Source organism: Diospyros lotus, chromosome 8, assembly GCF_014633365.1.
Source record: "Diospyros lotus cultivar Yz01 chromosome 8, ASM1463336v1, whole genome shotgun sequence".
In the NCBI taxonomy this organism is placed as follows: domain Eukaryota; kingdom Viridiplantae; phylum Streptophyta; class Magnoliopsida; order Ericales; family Ebenaceae; genus Diospyros; species Diospyros lotus.
Genome location: NC_068345.1, coordinates 4,176,378 through 4,187,341, shown reverse-complemented (window position 1 = coordinate 4,187,341; position 10,964 = coordinate 4,176,378). Strand labels below are relative to the sequence as shown.

At 37.6% G+C, this 10,964-nt stretch overlaps 1 protein-coding gene across 1 annotated transcript; it reads left to right on the top strand.

Moving 5' to 3' along the window:
* Positions 1 to 370: 370 nt before the first annotated feature.
* Positions 371 to 3,506, top strand: LOC127808837 (WAT1-related protein At1g43650-like). Its single transcript, XM_052347492.1, has 7 exons — positions 371 to 596; positions 687 to 749; positions 880 to 996; positions 1,097 to 1,358; positions 2,367 to 2,525; positions 2,633 to 2,784; positions 3,290 to 3,506. The coding sequence occupies exons 1-7, from the start codon at positions 391 to 393 to the stop codon at positions 3,408 to 3,410; spliced, it is 1,080 nt and encodes a 359-aa protein (XP_052203452.1). The 5' UTR covers positions 371 to 390; the 3' UTR covers positions 3,411 to 3,506.
* Positions 3,507 to 10,964: the final 7,458 nt, after the last annotated feature.

Below are 10,964 nucleotides of genomic sequence, written 5' to 3'. Positions count from 1 at the left end.
CATTAGATAATTAAGAGACATTGCAAATATTATAATTCTTATTTCACCTAAAAGGTTAAGCACGGTGTGACTAACAATTCAATTAAATCACGAAATTAGTCAATACTAAATATTATTTATAAATTTAATTATATTTCTTTGAGGTTGTGTGATTGGCAGGTTGTATAATAAAATTATGAGTAACTTCACTTCTCAAATGAAATATGACAAAGAAATAAAAAGACATAAAAAAAAAAAAAAAAGTATAAGACTGTAGAATTCAAAACTTGATCACATGGAGCCCACCATAGCTTAGCTACTATCACTAGAACACCACCCAGGTGGCCCTATCTATATACAGACGTTCCAAATGAAAGGAGTTGAAGGAAGGCCAACCACAGGGCAAGTAAGATGAAGTGCTCGGTAGGCCAAGTGATGGCCTTGTTGAAGAGCAACAAGCCCTATCTGGGAGTCCTACTCATCCAGTTCGTCAACGCCGGGAGGTCCTTGTTTAACAAGGCCGCCATTTCCAATGGCATGAACCCTTACGTTTTCGTGGCCTATGGCCAAGCCTTTGCATCTGTTGTATTGGCTCCATTCGCCATCTTCTTTGAGAGGTAATTTATTTCATTTCCGGCTTGCTTTCTCTCTTCTTTTGGATTTTTTATGATAAATTCTGCCATATTTCCAACTTTAACTATTTGAAGCCACCAGTTTGCCTCACTGTCATTCAACTTGCTCTGCAAGATCTTCTTCGTTTCTTTATTTGGGTACGTACTTATGAATCCTAATTAATTCGGCTTGATTTAAATGTTACATACGTATGCAAATTTTCAGCTAAATTAACATCTTTAATTAGCTTCATAATTAATCGTGTCAAGAAGAACGTACTCTTTTCAGGTTAACAGTGAGCTTCAATCTGAACTCTCTGTCGATGGACTACGTGTCGGCGACATTCACGATGGCAATCAGCAACACTGTTCCGGCCATCACCTTCATTATGGCTCTTCTCTTAAGGTGTATATATATATAGTGTGTGTGTGTGTGTATAGTGAGTGATGTTTGTGGGCTCATATACATGTATATGATGATGATGAATTGATGATATTGCATGCAGGATGGAGAGCATTGCGATAAGGGAATGGCATGGAGTGGCGAAGCTTGTGGGATCCATAGTGAGCCTTGGGGGTGCCATGGTCTTCATCTTGATTAAAGGCCCTCCAATTTATTCACTGGGAAGAAGCCACAAGGAGCTTTCATCGGCAGCGCCATCTCCATCTAATAATTCAGAGTCCTACTACTCCAGAGGAGACTGGCTAAAGGGCTCTCTTATCTGTGTCACTTCCAACATTGGTCGGGCTTTTTGGATCATCATGCAGGTTCTCCCTTCTCTCTCTCCCTCATCGAAGAAACTTGACTTTTAGTTCGCCCTTATTCAAGTGCAATTATTAAAGGTGCGGCGACCCTTAGGATGACCGCCCTTGTGCTGCCTCCTGTGGTCGTGCCCTTGATTACGCAGGAAAAAATAAATCGTAAGTTAGGACTTTGACCCTTTCGTAGGAGAAGAATCGAACTCACGACCCACCAGACTATAAGAGCATATTGCTTACCTTTTTGTCATTCGACCTATGTTCTGAAGGCAAAGAAGGGCGACCCTTCATTCATATATATCTCTTCAAATGAACATCAACAAATAAATGATATGTCTATTGGAACCATAACCCACTCGATGCCATGCCTCGTTTCCTGAGTGCGATTTTGTGCACCCCATTTAACGGAGGGTAAAGTTATCCCCACTTTCTCTCATCTCCTCTCTCCCCTTCCTTCTTCTGCTCTCCATAGTCACCTTGCCTCGCTTCTCACCGTCACCTTGCCTCGCCCTCTTTCTCCTCTTTTCTCGTTGCCACGCTGACAATCGCTACACGCAACCCTGCTTTCTTCTCCTCTCTCCTCTTCTTCTCTAGCAAACTTCTCATCGTCGTCTCGCCTCGCCAACCTCCTCAGAGAGGGAGGATGCAAAGGCAACGCGATGCGAGGCGGTAAGGATGCAGCAGAGTGGTGAGATAATGAGGTGACACGAGCCTGCGACGATGCAGTGGCAGCAGCGAGGTAGCAATGAGAGGGTCAGTGGCAAGAACAAGGGCAGGGGAGAGAGATGAGGAGGAAGGTAGGAGAGAGATGAGGTGGGTTGAGGGGATGAGAGAGACTCTCAAAATGACTTTTTACACCCAAACTAACCAGAGGGGTAAAATTACTCGTGTTAAATGGGGCGCACAAAATCGCACTCAGTTTCCTTCTATACTGAGTTGCTTTTACGAGAAAATATTAAGCATTAGTAGCTGCAGATTTAATGTTGACTCGACGACTTGTACGGTGTTTTAATCCAGGGTCCTCTAACGAAACAATATCCTGCAATACTGCGACTGACGGCATTGCAGACCTTCTTCAGCTGCATACAGTCAGTGGTTTGGGCGGCGGCCGCGGAGAGAAACATATCGTCGTGGAAGCTTCGCTGGGATGTTAATCTTCTCTCAGTCATCTACTGTGTAAGAGTGGCCTACAATTAACTACTCTTTTTCTATAACCCCCCGTCACAGAATTAATTAGAATTCCGATTCCATTGAAATTGATTGGAAAGGGGGATGATGCGCAGGGGGCAGTGGCCGTAGCGATCAATTCCTGGTTGAGAATATGGGTGATAAACAAGAAGGGCCCAGTGTTTCTTGCTATGTTCACTCCATTGGGGCTTCCCGTTACAGCTTTCTTATCTGCAGTCTTGTGGAAGGAATCCCTGCATTGGGGAAGGTTAACTTGCACCATCATGCTCATTGCTCATGCTTTATTTTTTATTTTTACAGAAAAAAAAATGTTCTTAGAAACAGAATTCTTCTAAGATGCTCATTGCCATGCTTTTATCATTTTTTATATAAATTGATGAAATATTAAGACAAAGATGAAGAATCAAATAAATTACTTTATGGGTTAAAAAAATAAGAGAAAGTTATACGATTCAAATTCGATACATTGTCTATTCTAATTTTATGCTACATTTTTTAGCAAAATGATTTGACATGGTTTGTTGATGTCTATATTGGGAATATTAATTAATCATAGTAAAATAATTATAAAATATGAAATTATAATTATATATATCACATCATTTTAAAGACACTTTTTATATAAAAAAATTATAGAAAATATGTCATTTTTCCAGATAGAGATGTTAATGAGTCATATTATTTTACATGAAAGCTTCGTATTAAACTTTGATTCCCTTTTTGATAATTGAATTTTGGTGTAATTTGGGCAGTCTATGTGGAGCTCTGTTGCTGGTTGGAGGGCTCTATGGCTACCTGTGGGGCAGGCACCAAGAAGGGAAAGTTGAGAAGGAAGAAAAAAAGCCTGCAGAAACCACCCAAGAAACCGTGTGAAGAGTGGTTTAAACACATCATCAGCAACTAATTCAATTGCTGGTTGGGTTGTCTTGTCTTTGTTTGGTTACCGATAAAATGGGGGAAAATTAAGTTTGTCTTTCTTTGATTTTTTTTTAATTTTTAACTTAATAATTTCATAGAAAATAATTTCAATTTTTTAATTCAAAATTAATTTTAGAAAATAATTTTCAATTTTATAATTAAAGATGTCTTAACCTTTTGTATTTTAGAAAGTCATAACATTTATTTTTAAAAAATTTAGAAAACATAGAAAGTATTAATTTGATGTTTTCTAATTCATAGTATAAAAAAAAATAAAAACTATTTTTATTTTCTAGTAAAAGAGTTTGATTATTCAATAAAAGATTAAAGTTTGAAAACAAAAAAATATTTTTTATAACTAAACAAATCCCAAAATTTTGTTGCATTTATATATTTAAATGAAGCGACTCAATTATATCCATACATCAAAGGAAAAAAATAATAAATTATATCATAGTTGTGACAATAGGCGATTATGAGATATAGATCACAAGCCACTCTTGAGAACCCTTTTAGAACTTATTGGTAATATTATTAATCATCCCTTAAACCTATAAGTGTATGGAATAGTCACCCAAGCATCACTAAGATTAAAGAATTGTGCTCACATTTCAAACACGGTTATATTTACGTTGTAACCTTTAGGCAATGACACTCCATAATCTCTCTCAATAGCATTATTCACTGCTAAAATCAAATATATAGCTGTCGGTTGTTGTTGTGTTCAAGTTCTTTAGATTTGTCAAGAATTAAACGACTTCAAAATATACAAATTCTTGTTAGTTCGTTTCCAAATTATTCAAGAACTATTGTTTGAAGTTTGAAGTTTTGTATCAGTAAACAGATACGTTTATATATCTAAATATATGTGTATAACAGTGAAGTCATGAGCAAATATCTATCCATGTAAACCATTCTTATGGGATCATCTTCAGTATTAATCTTAGTTTTTCGTAAGTCTTCGTATGAGTTTTCAGATTGTACAAACAGTATGTATATATATATATGCGTATACAATGAGTGCACGAGTAATATATGCAATTTCCTTTACATTGATTCTTTCAATCATGACCGTTGAATCATCCATGATGTTATTCTATATCGATTGGGATTATTCTCCCAAGATTTTTTTCAGAATGGTGTAGTAATGTTAAGTTTTGATTCAAGATGCAGTCTATGTTATCGTAAGTCTTAATTCTTATAATGTTTCAGATATCCGAATGAGTTTTGAGATATTCGAATGAGTTCTTGAAGTCTGTGAGTGGCATTTGAATGCAGCAGTGAGGGCATCCGAATGTTTTGCATAAGTTCCTATAACATCCGAATGCTATAGCAAGGTATCCGAATGAATAAACCCCATCCGAATGGAATTCCTTATGTTTTCTCCATATTCGAATGACCTTGTGTATTCCTATTCATCTCATTCGAATGGGTTACTATTGCATTCGAATGGCCTTGTATTTTCCCATTGAATTGCGTGACTTCTTTCAAATTCATTCGAATGAATTTGGAGACATTCGAATAGCACTAGTGTGCAAGCAACTCACACCCAAATTCCTAAGTTCTATATCTAATTTGGCATCAAATATTACAAGAACTCCAAAGTTAAGCATGCTCAGGTGGGAGTAGTGATAGAATGGGTGATCCCTCTGGGAAGTTTTCATGTTGCACCTTCAAAATTAAATAATTAAATAAATAAATATCAGTAAATTCTGTAATTCAAGGAAAAATACGAGTAAAATGTAGATTTCAATAATAGTAAGAACAACTTGCGCATTTCATACTTTTGTGTGAAATTATAACATGTTTAGCATTATTTCGTGGTATTATGTGCATACATCTTGGTATGAAAAGAAAAGAAAAGGAAAGAAATAAAGAAAAAAAATAGAAATAGAAGAAAGAAAATTTTGTAAAAAATTTTATTAAATCGGAAATTTTATTTATGACATATTTTGTGAAAAATATTTCTGGAAATGTTAAATTTATTAAGTATTTAAGTGGTTTTTCTATTATGGAAATAGAGAAAAATAATATTTTAATCCAGAAAAATTTCAAGAAAATTTCAGAATGTTATAAGTATTATTTAAGAAATATTAGTGAAGAGAAATTTAATAAATTGAAATATTAGGTAATTATTATGTAATAATTACATATTTAGCTATTATGAAATAAGGGAAACTAGGAATTAAAGTTAGAAAATTACAAGAAAAATTCCAAAATACTAAGAATATTATGTAAGGAATATTGGTAAAAAGAAAGTAAATTTTTATGAAGCCTAGATAATTATTATGTAATTTTGGAAGAGATAAAGTTTAGGAATAAAAGAAAAATGGAAGAAATTATAAAAAACTAGCAAATGGTATTCTAAAAATAAATCTATGTTGTAGGGGTCCTTGTGAGCAAGGAGATTAAGGGATAGCCGCTTGGCACGTAGTTCGAGACAAATTAGCTGTAAGTATGCTGCCTGAATTTAATACAGTTATAAATGTAAATGCTTTTATCATATTGGCATGCTATGATATGAAATCATCACATAGACTGCATAAATGGCATGACTATGAAATGCATACATGCACAATGATACTGTTGATCACATGCATATGAGGCCGTAGGGAGTACGAACTGACACCGCTGGCCTATCAAGGGTGCACCCATACACCCCGACTTCGAAGAGGTGGCCGCTAAAATGATAGGCAACATGAGGGGTGTAGTTGACACCTACAGTGAAAGACATTGCATACACTCATAGTATTGCATTTGGTATTCTTACTTAGATGATTCATCATCTAACATGGGTTCGCCCCTGGAACATTCAACGTTTCAGCCGGGACTTGCAGAGATGATTCAGAGAGTGGTGATGTGTAGTGACACGAGACACCAAGATGCGAGTAAATGTACCATGTTATAATATGATTAATGTAAGATTTATGTATATCGTACCATCATCAAACGCTTTATGTATTAACTTGTATTAAATGCCATGTACAATTATTAAATTATGCATTACCATGAGCAGGTTCGATTCAGCTTCTGCTTGTATTTAATTTCTAGTGTAAACATCTCGTCAAGCACTAGATAAGGCCTTAGGGAATTTCGGGAATAATGTAACAAAAAAAAAAAAAAAGACCAAATTTCCTAAGATTTAACACGTCCGAGAAGGCGGGCTGTTACAGTTGGTATCAGAGCCCAAACAGAATACCTAGGAAGGAAAACTTGGATTAAGCCTAGCAGGACGAGAGTACCAATATGAGAACGATTAGGGGTACTAACGAAAGTTGTGGTGACAGGATGGATGGAAATTTTTCAGAGCAAATTTTAGTCGATCATTGGGCACACCGTTTGGAACATCGAGTTCCGCTACCAAACGAGGGGATCATGGAATACCTCGTCCAAATAGAAGAAATTATCGACGATGTGCCCCCAAGCTATCGACTTTGGCCTGAACTCGCTCAGTTTCAGATAAATATGATGGTCGGTGTATTGGAAGATGAGCTGCAAGAATTTGCAGATTGGGTCCGGCATCAAAACAAACAATTCCCCGAATTTCGCCTTTACTGTGCACGTGTTCGCGAGCTACTCATAGAAATGTACGAGCCAGTACTAGTGGAGGAGCACGACGAAGACATGGAGGACCCGCTAGAGGAAGAAGGAGAAGGTATGGAAAACCCAATTGAGCCAGGGGAAGCAGTAGAGATGGCAGATCCAATAGAAGCAGAAGAAGAAGACGACATACCCACATTCTGGGCCGAGGATGACCTTCTTGAGTTCGAGGACATTGATTCTGAAGACGAGGAAGAGACAGAAGTGATGATAAATGACCCCGAGGCACCCCCATACGAATCTGATGATGAAAAGAACATTTGGATCTGGAGGTCATCAGGACCAAAATAAACCCATCTCAGAAACCCCCTAACTATTTACATAAAGTGTTGTCTGTAATCTATGGGATTATGTAGCATGTACATATAACATTTTGCAGCTGAATGTATAATATCAATAGAAGTAATCGGATGGCAAGATCATGTTCTCTAATCCAGGATGCTACTTTTCTTTCAAATGGTGAACACTCAAAGACGGTTAGCAGTTGGGCCTAGGACGCCCAACCCACAAGTTGGTAACACCGAAGGAAACACCAGTAGGCATCCAGAAGGCGACTCCAGTCAAGAGACCGGAGGAAGTCGACTAGATCAAATGGAGCGAATACTGGGGAGTGTGGTGGGACTCATACAAGAAACTCACTTTCGAGACAGCCATGCAGTCAGCATGCTTGATCTTTATCGTCAACAGAACCCTCCCATCTTTCACGGGAAGCTTGGCGCAGACCCTAGTGAAGGAGAATTTTGGATCGAACAAACGGAGAAGCTACCAGACCACCTGCACTGCAGAGAAGAAGAGAAGGTCAATTGTGCCACTTTTATGCTGCAAGACGAAGCAGACAAATGTTGGAAGGGAGTCAAGAGGGTAATGAACCCTCGGGCCAGGGCTCCCTACATCACCTGGGAGCGATTTAAGGAGCTCTTTAATGAAAAATACTTTCCCCTGAATGTCAGTTCGTACTCCCTACGGCCTCATATGCATGTGATCAACAGTATCATTGTGCATGTATGCATTTCATAGTCATGTCATTTATGCAGTCTACGTGATGATTTCATATCATAGCATGCCAATATGATAAAAGCATTTACATTTATAACTGTATTAAATTCAGGCAGCATACTTACAGCTAATTTGTCTTGAACTACATACCAAGCGGCTATCCCTTAATCTCCTTGCTCACAAGGACCCCTACAATATAGATTTATTTTTAGAATACCATTTGCTAGTTTTTTATAATTTCTTTCATTTTTCTTTTATTCCTAAGCTTTATCTCTTCCAATGATAGGCAGCTAAAATGATGGAGACCTGAACGTCAAGTTTCAAGGGTAAAAGATGGCAAGTGATCGGAGGTGGATCTCGGCTCTAAAGGCTGAGAAATTATTACGACAAGAAACACGAGGATACCTGTCTTGTGTCCTAGAGAAAGGCACGGAGCCATTGAAGATCGAGAAAGTACGAATCGTCAGAGAATTCAGGGATGTGTTTCCTGACGAATTGCCTGGATTGCCACCTAGGTGAGAGATTGAGTTTGCAATAGAAATCATGCCAGGGGCAGGACCGGTTTCGATACCCCAGTACAAAATGGCCCCTGCAGAGTTAAGGGAACTAAAGACCCAATTACAAGAGTTGCTCGACAAAGGATTCATAAGACCAAGTATGTTACCATGGGGAGCACCAGTACTCTTTGTTAAGAAAAAGAATGGGAGCCTGAGAATGTGTGTCGACTATCGACAGTTAAACAAAATAACGGTCAAGAATAAGTACCCTCCCCCTAGGATCGAGGAGTTGTTCAATCAATTACAAGGAGCCAAGGTCTTCTCGAAGATTGACCTAAGATCACTGTAACAGCCCGCCTTCTCGGACGTGTTAAATCTTAGGAAATTTGGTCTATTTTTTTTTTTTTTTGTTACATTATTCCCGAAATTCCCTAAGGCCTTATCTAGTGCTTGACGGGATGTTTACACTAGAAATTAAATACAAGCGAAAGCTGAATCGAACCTGCTCATGGTAATGCATAATTTAATAATTGTACATGGCATTTAATACAAGTTAATACATAAAGCGTTTGATGATGGTACGATATACATAAATCTTACACTAATCATATTATAACATGGTACATTTACTCGCATCTTGGTGTCTCGTGTCACTACACATCACCACTCTCTGAATCATCTCTGCAAGTCCCGGCTGGAACGTTGAATGTTCCAGGGGCGAACCCATGTTAGATGATGAATCATCTAAGTAAGAATACCAAATGCAATACTATGAGTGTATGCAATGTCTTTCATTGTAGGTGTCAACTACACCCCTCATGTTGCCTATCATTTTAGCGGCCACCTCTTCGAAGTCGGGGTGTATGGGTGCACCCTTGATAGGCCAGCGGTGTCAGTTCGTACTCCCTACGGCCTCATATGCATATGATCAACAGTATCATTGTGCATGTATGCATTTCATAGTCATCCCATTTATGCAGTCTACGTGATGATTTCATATCATAGCATGCCAATATGATAAAAGCATTTACATTTATAACTGTATTAAATTCAAGCAGCATACTTACAGCTAATTTGTCTCGAACTACGTGCCAAGCGGCTATCCCTTAATCTCCTTGCTCACAAGGACCCCTACAACATAGATTTATTTTTAGAATACCATTTGCTAGTTTTTTATAATTTCTTCCATTTTTCTTTTATTCCTAAGCTTTATCTCCTCCAAAATTACATAATAATTATCTAGGCTTCATAAAAATTTACTTTCTTTTTACCAATATTCCTTACATAATATTCTTAGTATTCTGGAATTTTTCTTGTAATTTTCTAACTTTAATTCCTAGTTTCCCTTATTTCATAATAGCTAAATATGTAATTATTACATAATAATTACCTAATCTTTCAATTTATTAAATTTCTCTTCACTAATATTTCTTAAATAATACTTATAACATTATGAAATTTTCTTGAAATTTTTCTGGATTAAAATCTTATCTTTCTCTATTTCCATAATAGAAAAACCACTTAAATACTTAATAAATTTAACATTTCCAGAAATATTTTTCACAAAATATGTCATAAATAAAATTTCCGATTTAATAAAATTTTTTACAAAATTTTCTTTCTTCTATTTCTATTTTTTTTCTTCATTTCTTTCCTTTTCTTTTCTTTTCTTTTCTTATTTTCTATTTTTTTCTGACGGGCGCGTGGGCTGCACGCGCCGTCTTCCTACTCGCGGACGCGTGCAGCCACGCGCCCGTGCTGGTCCGTCTTCTCCAGAGGGCTTCTTGCCGCCGGCGACGCTGCTCGAGCCCGAAGCTTTAAACGAAGCTTCTTCTCCCCCCAAATCCAACCCTCTTATTCCAAAAATAGCTTTAAAAACTGAAAAAAGGCATTAAAAATACCTCAAATCGTCGATTGAAGGCTCGGCTCCGGCGAGTCGCGCGATTTTCCGGCGACGCTTGGATCTCCCTCTTTGCTGCTTCGTTGGCCTCCAAATTCTCCAGAAATGATGCTCTCGACTTGAAGATCAAAACCCCACTCACCAATCTCTCAAACTCTCTCCCAATCGACCGATCTAAGCCTCGAAATTTTCTGATGGATTGGGCAGTCTTGGAGCGGCTATTTATAGCCCATTTTCGACGTGCTTCGCTTCCCCATCGATGGCCACACGTCCCAGAGGCCATACCCCGGTCATTTCGGCATTAAAAACCCTTCCTTTACCCCCAAGAAGCAACTTGCAGGCGCGGCCATGCTCTGGCCGCGCACTGCTTCTGCAATTCGATTTATATATATATATATACATATATATACATGATATACATACCTGCATATATACTTATATTTACATAAATTATGATTTCCTTTAATCATATTATAATTTCATTTAATAACATTAATCTTAAATCTTACTATTTTC